The sequence below is a fragment of the Elephantulus edwardii genome, unplaced genomic scaffold (genome assembly GCF_000299155.1).
Source record: "Elephantulus edwardii isolate Elephantulus edwardi_28Jun2011 unplaced genomic scaffold, EleEdw1.0 scaffold00035, whole genome shotgun sequence".
NCBI lineage: Eukaryota > Metazoa > Chordata > Mammalia > Macroscelidea > Macroscelididae > Elephantulus > Elephantulus edwardii.
Genome location: NW_006399785.1, coordinates 16089082 through 16114478, shown reverse-complemented (window position 1 = coordinate 16114478; position 25397 = coordinate 16089082). Strand labels below are relative to the sequence as shown.

General features: G+C 40.3%; 1 protein-coding gene and 1 pseudogene across 2 annotated transcripts in view; one reads left to right on the top strand and one right to left on the bottom strand.

Annotated features, from left to right (window-relative positions):
- RAB28 (RAB28, member RAS oncogene family) overlaps positions 1-25397 on the bottom strand; it is a 119687-nt gene that overhangs the window by 66905 nt on the left and 27385 nt on the right. For both annotated transcript variants that reach the window (XM_006884524.1, XM_006884523.1), the window contains exon 4: positions 2992-3121. In XM_006884524.1, coding sequence (XP_006884586.1) covers positions 2992-3121 — 130 coding nt within the window. The remainder of the gene's footprint in view (positions 1-2991; positions 3122-25397) is intronic.
- Positions 9568-10792, top strand: LOC102852870 (annotated as a pseudogene).

The window sequence follows — 25397 nt, the reverse complement described above, 5'->3', positions numbered from 1 at the left end:
CTATGAACAACAGACCTGAACCCTGTCCGATCTTGTGCCATCCTTATCATCTCTGACATACCTGGGCCCATTGTCACAGTCACAGTGTTAAACCATCTCATTGAGGGTCTTCCTTCTAAAATGCTAAACTATAAAAAGAACACTAACAAGTGCCTTATGGCCTTTCAAAATGCAAATGAGGAGTGAAATAATTTGTTTTAAGTATTAAATACTTGAGCATTATGTACTGAAATAATTTATGATTCTCAATCACTCTATTGTAGTAAAGCAAGTTCTTTCCTCTGCCGACTACAGTAACCTATTCTAGTTACTATTTAGGGAGCTCTTGCTGGCCTAATTATTAAAGATTTGTATTGCCAACCCAGATACAGGTGGTTCCTATCTCCCGGCTTCTCCACAGGAAAAAGGCGGGCAATTGCCTCCCACATGATTGACAGCCTCTGAAAACCTACTGGAGGGTCAGCAATGAGTCGGTTCCAACTGGTGGGCACAAAACAACAGTTACGGATTGATATTAAAACATGGTACAACCTTTTTTTATAAACATGAATCCTTAAGTATTCTTACATTACACTATCCTCTATCCTAAAAATAAAAGTGTTAAGAATGTTCTGTTTTATTAAAAATCTAGCAGTCTTATAATTTATTAATTAGAAGCTCTGAGTATGGAACAAATTCATTCACTCTCTCACACACACTCTCACACGCACAATTGGTATGCAAATAAGTACTACCATTTTCTCTTTCAAGGAAGCTTCAGCTAAAAGTTGACTAAGACTACCACTATTTTCCAAACCTTACACATATTTCTTTTCAGCAAAATCTACCTATTCAACTTGCCAAGAATATAACACAATAATGCAAAAAAACCACATTCAAGCAGAATATGACAATGTTTAGGAAATGAGCAAAACAGTCTGGTTTCATATGTTTTTTTTCCTTTACGTCTCTTCTCCTGTTTCACCTTTAACAAATGTCTTTGTTAATTCTATTGCTTTCCATTATGATTATTACCTCAAAACAGAAAAAAAAATGAGTACATTCTAGCACATCATTGTAGGTAACATCAATTTGGAAGTACAAATTGTAAACTATTCAAGAGACTTAAAGAGAAAGCCCTAATAGCCTTAACTGCAGAAAGATCCCTCATTATATGATCCTAAGAAACTGGGCCAGAGACAGATTATGCAGTAAATAATACCCAGAGACATGTTTGTCTACAGTCTCTTCATTTTACATACAACATTCTGTGTGACTGCACATTCTGTTACACGATACCTTTCCGAAAGAGAGTCTTATAAATCCATTTAAGCTCAAAGTTGGGGCGGAAAAAAAAATCTCTTGACTTTTATGCTATTAAAGTCTTAAACATAACACTATATTAATTTTTTGCATACATTCATATAAGTTATATAAATATTTGTTTTCAAAACCTGGAAACGGCACCACCAGGGCAGGCCAATAGCCCACTGAGCCTGACATCCTGTCTTTGACAGTGACCAATGCTGGATGCCTCAGAGAATAGCATAAACATGTAACATGATGTATATAATTATGTACCATGATACCATTACTGCAGATGGTGGTCAGATTAGATTCTGAAGAAAATGATAACAAATTCCAAACCTCATTGCCCCCTACCCTATAATTTCCCAAAAGGTGATGGAAAAGCCTCCAAAGATGCAGAAATTAAATAATTGAAGTAGGGTAGAAATGACACAAAATGATCTCCTAAAATAAAAAAGTAACAGAAAGAAGCCTCAGAACATCAAACCTGTGATTTTTAAACGAGAATTTTAATAAACTGAAGAGCATCTGATTCACGCAACTAAAAAGAATTCTTTCCAAAACACATGAGCAAAATTTCACTAAAGCCTAAAAAAAAAAAACCAAAACCAACACAGCCTTCTACCCAAGTTTTTGGATGTGATACTGTTTTCTATAAAGTACGGTAATATCTGTACTCTCGGTTCTTCTGGGAAATGACAGTCACACCTGTTTTATATGGAACTTAAAGTAAGACTTGGATTTATTAAATGTTCATCTAAGTGTGCAAAATTACATAATATAGACTATTGGTTTGGTCCTTGAGGAAGGACTATTTCCTAACAATTATGGGCTGAGGAGGGGAGAGTATCATACTTTAAAGACCTTTGGCGAAGAGAATTCTCTTGATAGTCTACTAGGGTATTGGTTTAACAACCCTTGTCTTCAGGAAACCGTTCCTAACCTAAATTCTCTATAGTACAATTTGAATTCATTCTCTTTTTTGCTGACCTAAAAACAAGCTGGAGAAGATCAGGTTATTCCATAATATTTCATATGTTTGAAAAGTCTTAGTCAGACCTTCTTTTGTAAAACCAAACAACATCCTATATTAAATATAGTCATATAATTTTTTATACACTATATATCATAGCCCAAGGGGCAGCTCTCCACAGCCCATCATTTTTACCGAGAACTGCTCCACCGTCTAACTCACTCTCTCTCAAAACAAAGAAATTGTATTTCAGAAGACACTCCTTAAAGTCAGAAAAGGAAGTCTATGAGAAATGAGAGCCACAAACAATGCATACAAAAGTCCACGCTAAAACTGCTTCCTGCCCCAGACGAGGGGGTCATTTAACAAACTGTATCTCTCAGAACCTCTGGGGCAGAAGTGAAGCTGTGGTGCAACATCATAAAATCTGCAGCTGTGTCGCTGCCTTTAACAGTCCATGCCGCCTCCCTAGAAGACAGGAAGCCAAAAACAGTCAGGATTGAACTTACCTTCACAGGACGCGGCCAGAACAGCAGCAAGGTTAGGACAGACCAAGTGTCAAGACAGTTATTGAAAACACTGGGCATAGCCCTCAAGTAATTTGCTCACTCAAGGAAAACTCGAGGTTTCCACAAGCAGGAATTTTTTTTATTTTAATTTTGTTTGCAAAATTAAAAACTAGAAGCTGGGAAATAAAATATATTCCACATAATTAAGCAGTAATAACTTACTTTTATTGCCCACCAAGGCGACCAGAGGCTGGGTTTCCGACTCTTCACCCACTTTTTTCACCACCGAGTACCAGTCTTCTAAATTCTCAAAGCTCTGGTAATTTGTAATATCGTATACCAGGAGGATTCCCTGTCACAAAAGAGTTACAGAACATTTGTAATGCACTACTTGAAGAAATACCTTAACACTGAATAGGTTCGAATAATGCTTCAGTCATGTCAAGTGGAGTGTAAGAACATGAACAGGACTCCATTTCAAGTCATTACTAGTAGAGATTGCCCTATATTATTTAATTCAAGATAAATCCAGCAGTCCAGACACAACGCAGAAGCCGACGGATAACTTTTATCAAAACTGTGTGAGTAGTTCCCAAACTTAATAAATTATCATGGATATATGTAATAAATTCCAATAAAGCTAGGACTATTGTATATCATAAAAGAAAAGTCTATAAGGTCCAGATTCCTAACTGTTGCCCTTATGAAGTTAAATTCTTCAATAAGTAAGCCTTTGAACCATCTGCAGTTGCTCTTTTTAAACATTTTTAAAAATGAAGATTCCACGACATCCCCTGATAGTCAATTTCAGTGTTTAACACAATTTTCTTTAAATGATCGAAGTCAATTTCCTCTTTTGGTCCTCTGTGCATTTGGAGAACAACTTGAGAGTATACTCCTTATAATAACCCTTCATATACTTGAAGATAGTTAAGTAACTCCTTTTACTGTCTCCCATCCAGAGTAAACAAACTCAATTCCTTAAAATTTCCTCAAAGGACCTATTTTCCACCCATTTAATCACAGTGTTGCTTCTTCCCAGGACACACTCCACAGTTTTTTACATCCTCTTTAAAACGGGCAACATAACAGGACATGATACTGTAATAAACATCCGAGCAAAGCCAAGCACAACACAAGGACTGCTTTTTGATTCTTATATATCGTATTCCTTTTAATATATCACATTATTTTGAGTGGAAAGAAGTCTATACACATAAAAAAATAAGAGTACTACATCCTTGATTCTTATCCAGGCTGTGGCCAAATACCTAATACAAAACTTTCTTACAAGCAGAAGTCTCATGAAGTTAATAGTTATTACCACCTAACAGCATTTGTTGACAAGTTTGTTGACAATAACATTTGTTCTAAACAAATGCCTTTAGGTGCTAATACCTATTAACTCTTTTAAACTTCAACTTGTAGGCAGAGTTTTGTATTAAGAATTTGACCACAGGCTGGACGAGAATCAAGGCCTTCCGTATGGATCACAACATCAAGGAAAAAAAAGGTCTTTGTCACAATACCAACAGTCAACATTATGATAGATGGAGAAAGGTTTGAAGCTGCTAGCAAATTTAATCTTGGATAGATCAACAATCAGCATCCTTGGTACAAGCAGGCAGCAAATCAAAAGACAGTGCATTGGGCAAACCTGCTGTCAGGGACCTCTCCAAAATGCTGAAGAGCAATGCAGTCAGTTTGAAGACTAAGGTGCACCTAATTCAGGCCACCGTCTCCTCAATCACCTGCTATGTATCAGAAAGCTGTACAATGAATAAGGATACAGAATAAAAAGTGATGCCTTTGAGTTGTGGTGCTAGAGAAGAGCACTGAATATCCCACAGACTACCAAACGAACATACCATGGACTGACAATGGACTTTCAAGAAAATAGGTCTGTCTTGAAGAGGGTGAAATCCAGTTTCTCCTTGGAGGCCAGGATTTTGAAGCTCTGTCTCACATACTCTGGGCACGTGGCCAAGAGGGACCGATACTTACAGAAGGACATAATGCCCAGAAGGCTCGAGGGACAGCAAAGGAGAGGAAGACCCCAGATGAGATGGATTGATACAGTTACTGGGGCAATGGAGGTTGGTGTGTCGGAGTCAGTGAAACTGCCTCAGGACTGAGCAGACTTCAGAGGTCCCATACATAGGGTCACTATGAGTCACAGGGGACAATTGTACGGCACATCACAACAACAACAACCAAAAGAACATATATGCCATGGAAACCGTGCAGCCAGGTTGCTCCCTGAGGCAAAGATGGAGAAGCTTCATCTTTCATACTTTGGACATGTAGCTAAGCAAAGCTGTTTCCTTGGGAAGGGACGTCATACTTAGAATGACAGAGGGTCAATGAAAGAAGGGAAGATCATGCATGAGGATTGACAGGGGACTTCGCAGTGGGCTCTAATGTATCAGAGATGACAAGGATAACACAGGGCCGGGCAGGATTCGAGCTGGCTGTTCAGAGGCTCTCTCAGTACTTGACATGACAGCACCTAACAACAGCAGCAATGATGGTATTTGTGCCTTTTTTACAGGTAATAAAAAATAAATGCTGATGAATCTTCTTCCAATATTGATGCCACATTCTTCTTCATAAAGTCCAGCTTCTATTATTTGCTCAGCAATCAAACTGAACAGGAAAGAGAACACAACCCTGTCACACACCTTTCTTGATTTTGAACTGTTCAGCATACGCATTCTCTGTTAAACAACCACAGTTTGGTATAGGTTTCACATGAGCACAATTAAATTTTCTTGGGTTCCTATTCTTCTCAAGGTTAGTCATACTGAATCATGGGAGGATTTGAAGTGCTTACTGTAGAAGATCAAAGACTATAGCCTTTGGTACAGATTATATCTCAACATCAAGAAAACGAAAATCCTCACCCCAGGGCTAATAAGGCAAAAGAGATAGACGGAAATTACAGTGATAAATTGTAAAAGATAGGAGGATGGTGAAATACAATGTTAACACTAAAGAAAATAAAGCAGCCTTCAGAACACAGGAAACTGGCAGGTGTAATGAGCTGTACTGAATAATGATGCTGTTAAGTGCTGTCGACTCGCTGTTAAGTGCAGTCGACTCGCAGAGACCCTATGAATGCAAGACCTGAACATCTGTATAACTTTCTTCATTTCTCCAAGTTCACAGAGTTTCCAGAGGCAAGCTATTTTGGAAGTGGATGCCACTCCTGCTTCCAAGCTTGTTTTAATGGAAGAGATCCACCAAACACAGTAACAAAGTAACCACAAGTTATCTGTGTATAACCAATTCACTAAGAAAACAGAAAAAAAAAAGTTTAACACGCATGCACCTAACAACAGAATATCAAAAAATACATGAATCTAGACAGGCAGAACAAAAAAAATTACAAATCTGCTACTATAATTGGAGATCCTTTCTACAATTGACAGATGAAGCAAATCAGTAAGGCTACAGCTGAACTGAAGAGCACTGATAGTCAAGTGGGTATTACTGACATTTGTAAAATATTCCATCCAACAAGTGAGTACACATTTACCACAAATTTACATCAAACATTCTCCAGGACAGGCTACACAGACCATAAAACAAAAACACACCCTAATCAATTAAAAAGGGATGAGGAATTGATATCACATGCAAGCAAGATCCCGCTGAAAATTATCCACAATTGTTTGGAACAGTATGTCAACAGAGAACTGCCAGATGTGCAGGCTGGATTTAGAAGAAGTTGTGGTACTAGGGATATTATAGCTAATGTTAGATGGATCTTGGCAGAAAGCAGAGAATACCAGAAGAATGTCTGTCTGTGCTTCATTGACTATGCAAAGGGTTTTGACTGAGTGGATCACAACAAGCTATGGCTAACTCTGAGAAGAATGGGAATTCCAGAACATTTGATTGTGCTAATGTGAAATCTATACTTGGACCAGAACAGGGAGACACTGGATGGTTCAAAATCAAGAAGGGGGTCCGTCAGGGATGTATTTTGTCTCCATACCTTTTCAAACTGTATGCAGAACAGATCATCCAAGACGCTGGGCTGTTCAAGGAGGAATGTGGCATCAGGATTGGTGGAAGAATCGTCAACAACCTGCGTTATGCAGATGACACAACCCTGCTCGCTGAAACTGAGGAGGACCTGAAGCGTTTGCTGCAGAAGGTCAAGGACTACAGTCTTCAATATGGATTGAAGCTCAACATAAAGAAAACAGGTTCTTACCACTGGGCCGACTGGCAGCATCAGGATGGATGGTGAAGAGATTGAGATAGTTAACAGTTTTCGTTTACTTGGCTCCACAATCAACACTCTTGGTAACAGCAGCCAGGAAATCAGGAGAAAAATCACACTGGGAAAGTCAGCTGTGAGGGACCTCTCAAGAGTACTGAAGAGCAACGATCTCAGGCTGGAGACTAAGGTGTGCCTGATACAGGCTATAGTCTTTGCAATTATGTGCTATGCATCAGAGAGTTGGACAGTGACTAGGGATGACAGAAAGAGAACTGATGCCTTTGAGCTGTGGTGCTGGAGAAGAGTGTTGAATATACCATGGACTGCTAGGAGAACAAACAGGTTTGTCCTGGAGAGGGTGAAGCCAGAATGTTCCCTGGAGTCAAGGATTCTGAAGCTTCGTCTGACATCCTTAGGGCATGTTGCAAGGAGGGACTGGTCCTTGGAGAGGGACATCATGTTTGGGAGAGTGGAGGGGCGGCGAAGGAGAGGAAGACCCTCAATGACATGGATCGATTCTGTGAGTGGAGTGGTGGGAATGACTGTGTTTGAGATGTCTAGGTTGGCACAGGATAGAATAGCATTTAGGGCTCTTGTACATAGAGTCCCTATGAGTCGCAAGCGACTTGATGGCACATAACAAAAACAACAACAACAATCAATTCAAAAGAGTAGAACTCATGGAAAACAGTTTCTTACACCACAGTGAAAAGAAACTAAAAATTAGTAACAGAGAGCTAGAAAAATCTCAAAATCGTATAAAGGTATGGTAAACAAACTTGTAAACACCATATGGATCAAAGAAGTCTCTAGGGAAATTTAAAAATATTTTAGGTAAATGATAGTGAAAATACCTTTTCATGGTATTTATAGTGTACAGTGAAAGCAATGCTTCTCAAAAAAACCCCAAAACAATAAAAACACCTCAGTGCCATCAAGCTGGTACCAACCTACGGCTGACCCTTAGTGGCTTTTCAGAGGCAATAAATCACACAGGAGGAGACTGGCCATCTTCTTCTCACAGAGCAGCTGGTGGATTTGAACCATTTGTCTTTGAACTGGTAGTGGACATGCCTTTCCATTATTTGGGTTATTAGCTCCAGCTCATTGCCAGAATTGGAGTTGACTGAATTGCTGACCCTGCAGCAGGTTTTCTGAGGCTACAGATCACACAGGAGGAGACTGAAGCTGGTGGATCCAAGGTTAAAGGCAGTGAAACCCCTTACCCATTAGACTACCAGAGCTGGAAATTGTGTATGTTACTCTATGTGCATGGCTAAGTGGTAAGAAAGTGCACTGCAACTCCAAAAGCAAGCAGTTCAAATCTAACAGCTGCTCTGTGGCAGAAGGATGGATAATCTCCTCCCACATAATTTAGTGCTTCTGAAAACCCACTAAAAGGTCAGCAATGGCTTGGTCCCAACTCAATGGTACTCAATAACATTATTCTATATGTAGGGAGCTCTGGAGGCCTAGTATTAAGATACTCCAGGGCCATTCCAAAGGTGCATGGTTCAAATCCACCAGTCATTCCATGGGAGAAGGATAGGTGATCTCCTCCTGTGTGATTTACTGTCTCTGAAAACCCACTGGAGGGTCAGCTATGGGTTGGTTCTGACAATGACAGCACACAACAACAACAACTTTCTATACACCGACTTAGATAGTAGGTACCCAAGTTCCTTCACTTGGAATTTGTGTACTTTTCTGAATACATGATAAACTCAGGTTAAAAAGTTTACTTGTGAAACCACAATAAGACACCATCTCACCCCAGTAGCAGTGAAAAGGTTTAGTAGGATAGTAAGCAGTAATTGTTGGAGAGGATGTGAAGAGGTGGGAACTCTCATACACTGTTGGTGGGATTGTAAAACAGTACAACCACTCTAGAAGGCAATTTGGCATTTCCTCAAAAAGTTGAACACAGAAACTCCATATGACCCAGCTATTCCACTACTAAGACTATAGCCCAAGGAAATTAGAACAGAGATATAAATGGAGATTTGTACAGCAATGTTCAGAGCAGCTTTACTCACCATTGCAAGAACATAGAAACAGCTCAAATGTCCAACCACAACTGAATGGATAGAGAAACTGTGGTACATTCACACAATGGAATACTATGTAGCACTCAAGAGCAATGATATCAGAAAAATATTACATGACATGGGGGAGACTGGAGAGCATTAGTATACTGTGTGAACTCAGTCTCATAGGGGCAAATACTGTATAAGACCATTATTGTAAAAACAGAAAACTAGAAAAACATGTATGGGGATTCCAGGGAGCAAGAGGTGGGAGCAGAGGGGTGAGGATGGGTTATGGGTGAAACCACAGGGTTGCACAGGCGGGTGGGAGTGGGGAGAAGGAAATGGAAGAGATCTGGCGGGGACCTGAAAAGACAGAATAATTATGGGCATAGTGCAATGGATTAATTTTATAAAATATATTGCATGGGAATGATTGTATGAAACACAATGTGAAAGAACAATAGTGTGAAACACAATGTATATGAACTTTGTAAGCAAACCAATAAAAAATATTCTTAAAATGTTTCCTTTTAGAACATGTTCATTGCTTCTGCGGCCAATATGCATGAGGGTTGTGTCATGTCCTGTAGAAGGCGTGATCTACCCAGCCTCACGGCATGTGGATGGAGTGAGTGGGCACCATCTCTGGAGAGAAGCGGCCTGGCTGCAGCCTCTTTCTGTGGCCCCCATGCAGGGGTCGCCATGCCCCTGGCTGGAGTGCCTGTGCGACACACTGGATGGTCCTCACCTTTATGATTTAGGGTATGCTGGGGATTATTTGGTTCATGTTTTGGCTGTTGCAGGCCTATGAATGGGCAGCAGCTCATCCAACAATATCCATTGAGGAGACGACCTATGTAGAGACAAGTCCAGAGAAGGGACACATACATACACTCAGTTCAAGTAAACATAATATACCATGCAAAAGGGTCTTCATCTCCCTGCCTGTTCATGCAATCATTGTGGCAAGTTTCTGCAGAAGCTGGACCTGCTATTTACTGTTAACAAGCCAGCCCATTTCTTTTTAAGAGATCTGTGGAGTTACAGTAAGTAAGGAGGGTCTCTTGTTGGCTGTTGCACACATGCTCATGATGATCATTATGCCTATTGGAGGACAACTGGCCAACTATTTAAGAAGCTGGAAAATATTGACCACAACAGCTGTCAGGAACATCAGGAACTGTGAAGGTTTTAGCATGGGGGCAACCTTACCTCTGGGGGTTGTCTTCTCCCACACCAATGGGGTGGCCATCTCCTTTCTGGTACCTGACGTAGCATTCAGTGGCTTTGGTATTTCAGGTTTCAACGTCAATCACCTGGACATTGTGCCTTGTTACGTTAGCATTCTCATGGGGAATGCAAATGGCCTGGGAACCCACTCTGGACCGGTCTGTTCCCTCCTGGTTGGGGCAATGACCGAGTACAAGACCAGGAGGAATGACAGAGCCTGGTCCTCACAGCTGTGCTGGTGCTCCACAGTGACATCTTCGATGGGATCTCTGCTCCCAGGGAGAAACAGAAGTGGGCTGGCCCTGACAAGTTCTCAGAGGAGAAGTCTGGAATCACTGACCTAGATGAGTTAGCTGGGGTGACAGCACTCAACCCCGAGAGTTTTGTAAGTCCCAAACAGAAGATGTCTTATGGGCTACCAGTCAGAAGTGTGAAGTCGGGAAGAAGGAGTGGAGAGGGCAGAGGGAAGAGACGCTCCTGAGGAGAGCTGACATCCTTCCAGGATGAAGAAAACGTCCCTGATGTGTCCTAACGCCTGAGGGGCACTCCGCCTCCTCACGGCTGAACCACAAAGTATCTACACCTACTGCCATCTCCGCAGCTGGACTTTTGTCAGAGGACAAAATCAGGAACACTGATGTAAGGAGCAGCAGAGAAATACTATCCTGCAATGCATTTACAAGTACGTGGCTTGGTCCTCGTTGAAAAAAAAGAGGTACTTCTTTTTGATTAGCAATTGTCCCTTCTCTCAAAGAATGGCGTTTATTTAGAAAAGAAAGAACAAGGAAGACAAATCCATGTTGTTAAGGGAAATTTTGGAAGAAACAGGGATATCTGACCCGAAGAGAGTAAGCTGGAGAGTTGCCACCACGTCACCGGGAGAGCCTTGCACCTGAGGGCTCTGTCCCTATTGTCGACTGCTCCTGGAGACCCTGTTCTGAGCCAGGTGATTTACAAGCATGCTTATTAACTCCCCACACCTCCCTGAGTTACATTTCTTATGCCCATCTTGAGACGAAGAAAACCAAAGAACAATTCGCTTTTCTGAGGTTTTGATGGGAGGGCCAGCACTAAAACGGGTGAGATCCAAACCAGGGGCAATCTCGAGGAGAGATATTTCAGCTCAGAGCTGAGGAGAAGTTTCTGTCTGAAACTGAGCTATCTCATCTCCTGGGGAGTTCCCTATTTTGCCCAGGACGGGTGATGGGAAAGAAGACAGGCAGGTGTTGTAGAGGGAATTAAAACACTGTAGTTACAGGGCTGGATTCAAAGACATTAGAAATCCTAATGTGGAACAAAGGGTTAAATGTGTCTGTAAGTTCAGAAACTTTTAGGACAATAAAGGCCATGGATTATGTAATTAAAGATGCAAACATCTGAAAAAGAAAATGTTAACTGATTAGGAAAATTTCTAGGAATCCAATGGTCAGAATGACTGGGAGATATTTAACAAGGGTTTGGCTATTAAATATTCAATCTATATGCAGAACAAATCATTCGGGAAGCAGGTCTTTATGAGGAGAAAAGTGGCATCAGGATTGGAGGTAGATTCATCAACAATCTATGTTATGCAGATGACAACCTTGCTTGCTGCAAGTGAAGAGGACATGAAATGCTTGCTGCAGAAGGTCAAGGTATGTAGTCTTCAATATGTACTAAAGCTCAACATCAGAGTCTTACCACTGGGACAATTGATAATGACAGATGAAGAAAAGATTGAGGTTGATAGCAAGAATATGGAAAGATAATGTCTAAAATTATTATCAATTTTAAAACATTTGCTAAATAAAGAAGGATGTTCATAAATTATGCTAGTCAAAATTCTTCTGAGTCTTTAATTAAAAAAAAAAAACAAAAACAAAAACAAAACCCAATTACTGGTTTCTTTAACTTTTTCTGCTGATGATTATATTGGGAAGATTTACCAAATTTTAAGATATTAGGATAGAATATTCTTAATTATTTCCTTATTTGCAAAATATAGGGAGGGAGCTCGGGTGGCAGGAGTCACACTGCTAACCCAGGGTGGGTACCTCTCTGGTAGTTCAAATCCACCAGTGGCTCCACAGGAGACAGACAGACAATGTCATCCCATCTCATCCAGCTCACAGCCTCAGAAATCCCCGAGGGATTAGTTAGTTTTGAGTCAGTTCCAACTTGATGGCAATGAGCTTGGGTTTTGAGTTATATAAGGAATCACTAGCATCTGAGATAACTTGATCCATAATTAATGCTAGCAGAATTCATCTTTAACGCGTATGCAACAACATGGATATTTTCAGATTATATTCAGTAATTTAATGCTGATATGCAAGGAGTAATTTAAACACAAAATTATAGTGTTTGTTTTTGAAAATTTTATTTCTACTTTCAGAAGGAAAAGTATGTAACACTGTTGATGAAAAAAAGTATAGGTTTACTTGTATTTTATTATTACAGTGTGATGAGGTTCCTCCCTCTCCTAGTTTCTCTCATGTATATATTTCTGGTCCTTGTTGTTATAGCTGGGAGCTAACAGCTTATTTTATAAAACATATTTTTTAAAAAATAAAGAGTTTCCTGACTCTTCACTAAATAATAATCTTTAGTCTGCTGGTATATAATTTATGCCACCAGACATCTTAAGCTTCTTTAATGAGTGAATTCACATAACCTTCTTCAAACATTTGCTGGTATGTAGAAAGTGCTCAATAAGTATAAGAACCATTATCATCTTTAAACCTTTTTAAGAACTTTTGAGGGGAGCTCTGGTGGCCTAGTGGCAAGAAGTTGCACTGCAATCCCAGAGGCGCACGTTTCAAATCCACCAGATGCTCTGCCGGGAAAAGGAGGGACCATCTTCTCCTGTACCAGTCAGATCCAATTTGACGGTGTACACACACACACACACACACACACAGAGTAATAATAAAAAAATTTTAAAAAAAAGAACTTTTGAGCTGGAAAGAAAATATGCATGTCATTTTCACGTATTAGCCACAGAAAGAGTTTACTGTGAAAGTTGTATTGTTTTCTCAGTAAAAAGAAAATCTGGAGAGAAAACAAAAAGTTCACTTTAAAAAAAAATGTTGTTCTTTATGTTTCATCGCCTTTAGATTATCGATGGCCACCTTTCCCCACCTCATCAGCTCCCACCAGCCCATGAGCCTTGAACACCTGGCTCACAGGATTTCTCTCCGCCCAAAGACTAGGTAGATCCTGAGTGAAATCAGTATCTATGAAGAACACTTGTTAATACCCCAGTCTCTCAACGTCTTGACTGCACTTCCAGCAACCTCTACTTGTGAGTCGTATAAGCTCAATGTATTCAAATTATTCTCTTTCTCCCAGAAGCAGCTCCTGTCCCTGAGGCCCCTATGGCACTGAACAGTGGACCTGAGCCCACACCTCTTTGACTACTCCTTTGCCCTCATTCTCTAAGTGTAACCAATTCTGTCATTTCGGCCTCTTTACACTGTGGCAAAGCTCTACCTCCGCTGGACCTCGGCCTAGAATAAGCCATCCCATTACTCCATCTGACTCAGTGCAGCAGTCCCCTAACTAGCTTCCCTGTTTCTTGCTCCAAATCATTCTCCACATGCAGCCAAAATGGATTTTAAAAACACAAAACTAAACTTGTTATTGACTCCCTTCCCCAACCTCTGTGTCTAACTCCTCCTGTCTTTCAAGTGTTAATACAGCATCACCTTCTCTGAAATATCATTGTTGAATCTTACAGACACATCTGGGTGACTGTCAAGCATTCTTACAGCACGATATGCTTTCCTCATCAAAACTATCACACAAAATAGTAAGATCTGTGACAATGGGAGTCTTATCTGTGTTTTCCCATTTTAACACTGACTTCTAACAGACTTCTTAAACAGATGAAATTAGAGCAAACTCGGTGTTTATCAACAGAACCTTACTCACGAGGCGAAGTTTCAGGAGCTCGCCTGGTGACGCACTGCTACTGATCACTGCTTTGGCCCCTGTGGTTTAATACCATATTCTACTTTCTTTTTAATTTTACATAAAGGTATCTATCTTTGAAGTTGAGAAAGGCAGAAATAGATGTAGAAATGACTAGCCAGGTGAACAACTATGATGCCATGAATATTTATTAGCAATAATACAACTGCTATTAAGACTGCTGTTGTTACGTGCCATCGAGTCAGAACCAACTCATAGGTGATCACAGAGGAAGAGAATTCCCATCTTTCTCCCGCAAAGCAGCTGGGGGGTTCAAACTATGGGACGATTTGGCCACACTACTTTCCCATAAGCCCCAGAGCTCCCTGTTATTATTACTAGAATTTTTCAAATACAGAAAGATGAAATTAATTAAATGTTCAATAAAGCTAAGCTACTGCAGGCCGTATTGAAGGCTGCAGTGTCTGATCTTCTGCAGCAAAGTTTCAAGTCCTCCTCATTTTCGGCAAGCAAGGCTGTGTCATCTGCATAATACAGATTCTTGAACACAAAGGTGCTTGCTGAAAGTGAACAGAACCTAAACCTAAACTTGCTGAAGATCAGAGACTTGATACATATGGATTATATCTCAATATCAAGAAAACAAAACTCCTCACCAATGAGCCAACAGGTAACACCATGATACATGGAGAATGGATGGAAACTGCCAGTTATTTCATCTTACTTGAATCTACAATCAGTACCCTTCGTACTAGCAGTCAAAAATTCAAACGACACACTGCACTGGAAAAATGTGCTGTCAAGGACTTCTCTAAAGTTCTTAGGAACAACAATAACAGTTTAAAAACAAAGACACAGTGCTCACTTTAGTAGTACATTTACTAAAACTGAAACAATACAGAGAAGATTAGAATGGCCCCTGCGCAAGGATGACATGCAAATTCTTGAACCGTTCCAAATCTTTAAAAACAAACAAACAATAACACCACACACACCCCTCAAATAAAAACCAACCCACAACATGAAGATACACCTGATCCAATCCATGGTCTTTTCAATTAAGCATCCAACAGTTGAATAATGAACAAGGATAATGGAAGAAGAATCAATGTCTTTGAGTTGTAGTGTCAGAGAAGAGTAGTGAATATCCCAGGGACTGTTAAAAGAACAAATAAATCTGGCTTGGAGAAAGTGCAACCAGGCTGTTAACTTACGGAAAAGGCTGGTCTCATATACTTTGGCATACTGCTAGGCAGGGCCAGTCCTTGGAAAAGGACATCATGCTTGAAAAGGTAAGGGCCAGTGAAAGAGAGGGACATGATGTTGGGAAGGGTGGAGGCTCAACAAAGGAGAGGAAGACCCTCACCCAGATGGACTGACACTGTGACTGCTGCAATGGGCTCTTTTGTGTCAGGGAGTGTAAGGATGGTGCAGGACAGAACAGGGTTCAGATCTTTTGTTCATAGGGTACTATGAGTTGTGCTCAATTCAATGATGCCTAACAACAACAACGGCTATAGATGACTTGATGGTACCCAACAACAGTGTAGGCCAACATCATCCCTCACTGAAACTAAAAGGAGTGACCTCCTTCCTGGCCCCTTCACATCTACTTTAAAGCCCTAAAACCCACTGTTCATCGAGCAACCAAGCCATCCTTGTAAAAGGCAAATATAATCCTATTGAAAAAATAATCCTACCATTCCTGCTAATTAAAATTCATTGCTTCCCATCAGCCTAGTGGCAAGAAGCTGAGCTACAATCCAAAAGGCACAAGGTTCAAGGATACCAACCACTTCACGAGAGAAGGATGGCCAATCTCCCAAGCCCACCCACTGCTTTGCTGGAAAAGGATGGCCAGTCTCCTCCCGTATGATTAACTGCCTCTGAAAACCCAATATAACCAGTTGTAAGTCAGTTCCAACCCGATGGGTCCATTGCGACTTTATGGTACACAACAACAACAACAACCCTTAGACTGAAGGAGACCTGGTGGCGGAATGTTTAAAAGCCTGGTTGCTAACCAAAGGGTTTGACATCTGAACCCACACAGCAGCTCTGTGGAGAGACAAGCCCGGGCAATCAGCTACTATTAAGATCTCCGCCTAGGAAAGCTTGCGGGCAATTCTACTCCGTCCTAAGTTGTGGCTGTAAAGTGCCGCTGAGTTCAGTATGACCCACAGCAACTCTATGAACAAGAGATCTGAACCCTGTCCTGTCCTGTGCCATTCTCATACCTCCTGACACGCAAGGTCACTATAAATGGGAACTGACTCATCAGCACACAACCATCACCTTTCCAGGACCTGTTCCATGGCCTGGTCATTGTCAACCTTGCTAATCCCACTTCTTGCTACTCTTTTATCCCTCCTCCTCCTCTCTTCACTGGGGGCTGTTTCCTCAGCTCTGCTCCTTACGGAGAGATCTGGCAGTCTGCTTCTGTAAAGCTTTATCATCTTCCTCCCAGAGAGCACCTGGCGGAGTCCAACCACCGACCTCTGGGTTAGCCACCCAATACACAAAACACTATGCCCCAGAGCTCTTAATTATCTATCTGGCCCTCAAAAAATGTTCACTAAATCACCAGAACACTTTTTAAATCTATGAAAAATAAAATAAATTTAAATAAGGTAAATTTTGTTCCTGCTTCTTTTTCAAATATACACAAATGTTTTATTTATGGAATGGTGGTGTTGCTGTTAAGTGCCATCATGTTGACTGCAATTCGCAACAAACATACATACAACGCTTTGAACCCTGCCCTATCCGATGCCATCCTTACTATCTCCAAAACACTTGTGCCCACTGTTACAGTTACTTTGGCAATCCATCCTGTCCAGAGATGGAAGTTAGATTAAAAGACAATTAAATTAAGATACAGGCAATTCCTGAGTTATGAATGCTATCTGTGCCTAAGTATGTTCTTAAAGCTATGAGTTGGTTAGAGCAGCTTCACTTAGTTCTAATGTGCAAACACTGCAAATGTATTTGCACAGTGCTTCAAACTGGTTTTGTCATGGCCAACAAAGCTATAAAGAGGCTGACTACAATCCCTATATTCTGGTCAACTCGTCATGGTAAACAAAACAGGGGAATATATAGATGGAAGACTCAGAACCTTTCAGGCCCTTTCAGGAGCCTGACTGGTGAGACTAGATTAGGGGCAATACTGTAGAGAGCCAAATACATCTCCAGAGGGGCAGTTGGTCACGTTCTTTGCATAAAGCACTGCAATCTTTGAGTACCGCACTAAAGTTAGGTACATTCTCCTTTACTCTATGACATTTTAGGGGTGCTCTGGTGGCCCAGTAGTAAGATGCTGTGCTGCCATCCCAAATGCACGCTATTCCAATCCACCAGCTGCTCCAGGGCAGAAGGATGGGCAATCTCCTCCCATATGATCTACTGCCTCTGAAAACCCACTATAACCAGCTGTAAGTCAGTTCCAACCTGATGGCACACAACAACAACAACATATAATGCTTAAGCCTATTCCTAGATGTTTCATCAAATGATCAAACAGATATGTCTTGGAGAAAGTGCAGCCTGAGTGCTCCTTGGAGGCAAAGATGATACAGCTTCGCCTCATAGACTTGGGGCATGTTGCTAGCAGGGGCTATTCCTTGGAGGAGGATATGATGCTCAGAAAGGCAGAGAGTTGGTAAAGTAAATGAAAACCCTCAGCAAAGTGGATTGGCACAGTGACTGTCATAATGAGCTCTAGTGTGTCAGGAAGTGTGAGGATGGCACAGGATAGGACAGGGTTCAGATCTGTTGGTCAGAGGGTCGCTATGGCTCATACTCGAATCAACAGCACCTAACAACTACTCCTGGATGTTAGGTGCCACCCAAATGACTACAACTCATAGTGACTCTATGAACAACTGGTGGCATTTATCCTAATCCTGGGTGAACCCAACCCACTCCTACTCACAACCGTCTTCACCTCAATCACTTTCACTTGCTCCATGAAAACTCGCTTTGTAAATCACTGGAAAGTCTTCGAGCCTTTTCTCACAGCACAGTAAGGTTAAATAAGAGCCCTCGCCACCTGCTCAGAATGACCTACCAATTTTTAAGGCACAGTTAGAAAGACATTCATAACCTGCCTTTGTGTAACATATGTGTTGTTGTATATATATAAACTATAAGGACAAACACTAGTGCAAGAGAAGTCTGCAAATATAAAGTTATAAATTGGCAAATATCAAACTCTGAGCAGACAAGCACGGAAGGAGCTCGGTTTTGAGGTGTGTGTCTATCCCGTTACCATACAGACACCAAATCATTTAGTTGGTGGTTTACGAGCAGGTTCATCTGTGTGGGCCATGGGCACACAATAGCAGTTATGTTCCCTTCCACAAATGACTACACTTCATTGAGTTTGTGCTCAGTGGGGCAGTGTTTGCTAACCACTTAGATTCCAAGACGGAAAGAGCTACAAAAATGAAACCTCTAGCCCTTCCCTGAGGCTTGTTAGTAGCCTCTGTGAGCCACAGGTTACAGGGCACTAAACACTATGCACTGTGTGTTTGCTCCTAACCACTATGAAAAATAGCCTATAATGTCTCTCTAAAGACTCCTAGAAAATGTTAAGTTCATTTAAAATCTGGGAATTTAGTTGGGATATATTTCAATTCTTAGAACTAGTTCTTGTCAAAATACTTCACTAATTTTTTCTTGGGTGTCAATTCACTTTGGTTTCAACCAAAACTATTCAATACACTGAATCTTAATGTTATTGGGGGGGAATGGAGTGTGAGTGGAGTAGAATAGTGAATAAAAAGGATAAAATAATAAGTTTTCATTTGGATCCATGTTACAAGTAAACTTCTTTCTGAATGTAAGAAATTAAAAAAAAAAACAAAACCCAACAACAACAACAAAAAAAACTTGATTGTTTTACAGCTAGTGAAGTTTTTTGTTATTACTGCTTTTTAAAAATGTTTTATTTCATACTAGTTTATCTGCAAAGTTCGAATACATTGATTTTCAGACCAGATTCTTCTAATTTACCTCACCCCCTCATCAGATTGTACAACCCCATGATTAATCTTTCCCCCTCTGCACATCCTAATCCCTCTGCTTCCAACCCTCCTCCCCCAATCTTCATACTCAATCTACCAACAGGGGGAAAAGCGAACCTACCAACCGGGAACAAACATTTAGCAATACCATCTCAGACAAGTCTCATAACAAACATATACAGAATACTACTGGACCTCCGCAAGAGAAAAGACTGATAACCCAGTTACAAAATGAGCAAAGGACATGGAAAGAATTTTTACAGAGGAAGATAATTCAAATTGCCAATAGACACATGAAGAAATGCTCCGAGTAATTGGCAATAAGAGAGATGTAAATCAAAACCACAATGAGATACCATCTCATTCCAGAAACAGTGGCAAAGTTGTTTTTTATAATGCATAATATAGAAACTGAAGAATAGGAAGCAAAATCATAAATAAAGCATTAAACTGAGTCCTTCAAAATAGTGTTTCAAAACATCACTTGAAAAATATAGTAGTATATGCACCAACGTGTTCATAAGATAAGCAATAAGCCCACCATTATTACACTTTCAGTGTGGCACAGTTAAATGATGGTTAATTTTATAAAACATAATGAATGGGAATGACTGTATGAAACACAATGTGAATAAAGTATAGTGTGAAACAATGTATACGAACTCTGTAAGCAAACCAGTTTAAAATAAAAATTCTTTAAAAAGATAAGAGATACAAAGCACCCAGAATAGTGCAACTAAAAAGACCAAACCAAATCTCCTGCCAGCGATTCTGGATCACAGCAGCCTACAGGACAGGGAGCTGACTCTCCGGATCACAGGAGCCTTACAGGACAGAGGAGAGCCGAATCTCTGGATCACAGTAGCCCGATAGGACAGAGGAGAGCTGAATCTTTCAATCATGTTGTTGTTGTGTACCATCAAGTTGGAAGCAACCCACAGTTGAGCCCCCACAGCTGAGCCTCCAGTGGGTTTTCAGAGACAGTAAATCACACAGAAGGAGAATGCCCGTCTTTCTCCCATGAAGTAGCTGGTGGATGAAAACCACATGCATTTCGGATTGCATCTCAATTCCTTAGCCCTAAGCCACCTAGAACTCCTATGAGACGAAAGACTTTCCAAGGCTGTAATCTTTATAGAAGCAGACTGCTACATCTTTTGTCTATGAAGCAGCTGTGGGTTCAAACCATCAAACTTCCACTTAGCAGCCAACCACTTTTACTACTGTACCACCAGGGCCCCTTCAACAACTCTATAGGCAAAATAAATTCACTTTCCATAACAACAGCATAGGTGCAGCCCTGCTTTGTCTTCACTATGTCTTCTCATAAGACTTTCAGGATCAAGAGGTTCTTGGCCAAGAAACAAAAGCAGAATCGTCCCATTTCTCAGTGGATTTGAACGAAACCTGGAATAAAACCAGGAACAACTCCCAGAGGAGACACTGGAGAAGAACTGAGCTGGGTCTCTATGGGGTCACACACATGACGGCAGCCCTGGTTCATCAGCGCCGCACTAGGTCACGTCATGTCACAATCTGATCACTTCACATGAATGCATGTGGTTTTTATGCACCCACATTTTCAATAAGTATGAGACTTATGGTGTTAAAAATAAATGACAATATAAAATTTACCACATTATATCATTTATGAAGTTAACAAATATATTAAAAGAACTGGAGGACTTCCTTGGAAGCAGGAGTGGCATCCACTTCCTAAACAATATGCCTCTAGAAACTCTATGAACTTTGAGAAACGATACTTATATAAAAAGGCTTCAAGTCTTTTGTTCATGGGGTCGTTATGAGTTGTGCTCGACTCAACAGCAATCAACAACAGAGGACTTCCAGAAAAGGTGGTGTAACATCTCACCCTAAACAGGTCTACAATGTCGGTCTTACCATATGAACTTGAAGAACAACTCGAAATCTGTGATCAAACCTGTACAAGTACCAGGTGACCTAGAGTCAATTCTCACTTCTGAGTCAGAGTACAAATGTGCTCCACAGGGGTGTCAATGGCTCGCTTTTGGTGAGCCCCTCATCAGGTCTTTCTTCTGTCGCTGAGTGGGCATTAACCTCCAGTTGTTTGCTAGCTGCCAAGCATGTGAACCATCTGCACCCAAAGGACTCCACTAAGCCCGGGGGAGAAACAGGTAAAGGGGAACAACACAGAACCGTCAACTGAAGCCACACAGATGGAAATGAAATGGGGAGGTTACTTTCTCTCCCACCCTGTCCCTTATCTAAAGACACAGAAGCCACAGAGCTGCAGAGGAGCCCCAGCGGATCCAAGGCTCTCCTGTGCACTAACAAGGTTCAATCCCTAGGTCCAAGGAAACAGAACAGATCTCATGGGCCAACCGCTCAGGGTATGCTTTCTGACCACTGTGGGAGTGAGTGAGCTGCAAGACTGAAACATCAGTGTGGTACGGGTCAGAGCTTTTACAGACCAGGAGAGGAAGTAATGGACAGTGACTAAAAGGCTGTCTTCTCCATTCTCTCAAAAGTTCTGAAACTTCATTCTGGACCAAAACACTCATAAGATAAAGGAGCAAATGATGAGCAAAGACTGAAGGTTATTCCTATTTTTACAAGTTTCTTTGGTAAAATATCTATTCATATCCCGTGCCCATTTTGCAACTGAGTTGTTTACCTTTTTCTTGCTGAGATGCTGGCAATTCCACTACTAGGAATATACCCTAAAGAAACTAGAGCCGCCACCCAAACAGATACATACACACACATGTCTATCGCTGCATTATTCACAACAGCAAAGAGATGGAAGCAACCCAAGTGCACATCAACAAATGAATGGACAGAGGAACTATGGTATAGTCACACAACAAAATACTACACAGCACTGAAAAACAATGAACTCATAAAATATTATAACACGGGTGACCTTGGAGAACATTATGCTAAGTGAAATATCTCAGTCACAGGAGGAGAAATAGTGCATAGCACCATTGTTATAAAGTAGGACTGGCATGTGAGTTTGCAGAAAAACAAGAAAGAGACTGGATAGATAATGAACACTGCACTGAAGGAGATGAAGGAAAGAAATATGTTAAAAAAATATGATTAGGCATTATATGTATGACAACAGTCCAGAATAAGAGGTGCACTGCAAAGAGGACTGGGGGTGGGGATGGGGTTGGGGAATGGTGCAACAATGAATGATTTTTTTTTAAAGTGAACTAGGGAAAAGGGGGAGGAAAGGGTGCAATAATGAATAAATGAAAATCCAACTTTTCTGTACATTTTCATTGAAGTCACAATTAAAATTAAAAAAATTAATTTGGAAAAAAGTTTCTTGAAGTAACTAGGGCTCTGTAAATTTCTAGGTATGCAAAGGGATTAGAGTTAACACATTATACTATAATATTCCAATGTCCAGGTTTCAACAACAACAAAATCACATTAAGATACCAGAAATGGCCATTCAAAAGGATAAAACAATCATAAGGAAATCATGTCCATCAAATCCAGATAATCAACAGATTATAGAAGAATATACTAAGATTAAACATGCTCAAAGAACTAAAGGGAAAAAAATGGATGGAAAAAATTATATAATGGTGTTATAATCAAAACTGGGATATAAACAGAAATCAAAACTAGAATATAAACAGATCTTTTAAAAGACATTAAAAAGAAATACAGAAAAATTTATAATAACTGAGATTAATACACTAAAAAGCCTTAACAGATGATTTAAACTAACAAAACAAAGATTAGTGGTCTAGATGACAATAAAAACGATGAGAAATGAAAGGCACTAGGAGACAAGGATCAAGGTCGCTGGGCCTAGCCTAGGGAAAGGATGGGACACTATGAGATGAACATGCAAAGCCCTCAAAGAAACCTAGGAGGAGGAGAGAGGGAGGGAGAGAAAGAGAGAGAGAGAGAGAAGGAGAGAATGGAAGCGAGAGAGAGACAGAAGTTAGCATTTTCAAAGAATGCCAAAAAACTTCCAAATCTGACAAAAGACATGAATCTACAAATTCAAGAGGTTCAATAAATTTGTGAGAACTACAAAAGAACCAGAAAGTGAATGAATCCTATCAAATGCCACTGAGAATGAAAAGACCCAACATTTTCATCTATTAGACACACAAATAACATGTGACCAAGGACACAAGAAAGCTGAAGGTGAAAAAACAGAAAAAATATTTTATTCAAAGAATAATCAAAAGAGAGCAGCAGTAGTGACAGTCAACAAAATAGACTTCAACTGGAAATCTGTTAAAGAGACAAAGCAGGACATTATGTAACAAGGAAAGGATTAATTCATGAGATGACACAATTTTTTCTTTTACTGAAGGCACACTTTAACGTTTAATTACATTTTAGATGTATGAAATTTCATCACAGAACCAATCATTTCTCATCACTGTCAGAGGCTGAACTGTGTGTGTAGTCTCTATATCATACATTTGGGGATTTTTTTTCACTTTTGTTTTTTTCAATTTTTTTATTGAGATTTTAATGAAAGTTTACAGAGAACTTGGATTTCCATTCATTCATTGTTGCACATTTTCCTCCCTAACTCCCCTCAATTTGCTTTTCTCTAAAAAAAAAAATTCTTTCATTGTTGCACAATTTCCTCCTCCCCACCCTAGTCCACTTTGCTTGCAATTCTTATTCTGGACTGTTGCCATGCAAGTAATACATAAGCATATATTCCTTTTAAATGGTTCTTTCCTTCATTTGTGTCAATGTCATGTACATTATTTATCCCCTCTTTCCTTAGTTCCCCCCCAACCCTCATGTCAGTGCTGTTTTATAACAATGACATTATGCAGTATTTATCCTTTCGTGACTGAAATATTTCACTCAACATAATGTCTTCCAGGGTCACCAATTATGAATGATACCTCATGAGTCCCTTGTTTTTCAATACAGCATAGTATTTCATTGTGTGAATACACCACAGCTTCTCTATCCATTCATTTGTTGATGGGCACTTAGGTTGTTTCCAACTCTTTGCTACTGTAAATAAAAGAAAAAAGCAATAAAAACATAGGTGTGCAGAGATACATTTAAAAAAAAAAAGGACAGAATCATGGAAACCATATGGAGCAAGAATAAGAATCCATTTGCAGGAACCTAACAGCAACAGAGTAAAAACAGCTGAAGATTTCAATACCTACTATCAAAATGCACAGAATACCTAAAAAGAGTATCAATAGAGAAATCAGGGATTTGACTATGGTACAGACATGCTGAAATCTCTCCAGAAGGAGCTCTGGTGGCTAGTGGTAAGAAGCTACACTGCCAAGCGGAAAGAATGCTGTTCAAATCTACCAGGACGAAGATGGACAATCTCGTCCAGTGTGATACACTGTCTCTTGAAATCCACTGGAGGGTCAGCTCTGGATTGGTTCTGACTCACTGGTACACACCAACACAGACCAATTAAAGCACATTAATAATAGGCACAAGAGGACTTTGAGTATGTTGTTATTGTTATGTACCATCGAGTCAGAACCAACTCACAGCTGATCCTCCAATAGGTTTTCAGAGCCAATAAATCCAATAGAAGGAGATCGTCCTTATTTCTCCCATGCAGCTGCTGGTAGATTCAAACCATGTACCTCTTGGTTGGCAATGCAGCTCCTTATCACAAGGCCACCAGAGTGATACCAGACCTTGAGTATATCCCACCTGAATTTAGAGAGCATCTCAAGAACAGAAGAATTCTCCATTTTTGAAGTTGCCAATGATTTCATTTCTTTGATCAACAGTCAACACCCAGGAAGATCTTCAATACCATAGACTGACACAGTGACGGTGACATCTTAGTCTTGGGACTGACATCCAGTGCTCATCAGCCACTGACACTCAACAGACACACCTAGAACACTCCACCCCTCAGCACAATATATAATCTCCTCATGAATCCTTAACCACACAAACCATATATATGAAATAAAAGTGTAGCAATAATATTTATCCTTTTAAATTCTATAACCAAAATGAAATGAAGTTAAAAATTAAAAACAGTAAACTGGAAAGTAACACAAGATGTGGAAATTAAATAACACACTGTTGTTGTTGTTGTTATGTGCCGTCAAGTAGTTTGCAACTCATACCAACCCTATGCACAACAGCCCTAAACCCTGCTCTATCCTGCGCCAACCACACTGCCTCTGACACACCCATCCCGATTATCCCAGTCACTGAATCAATCCA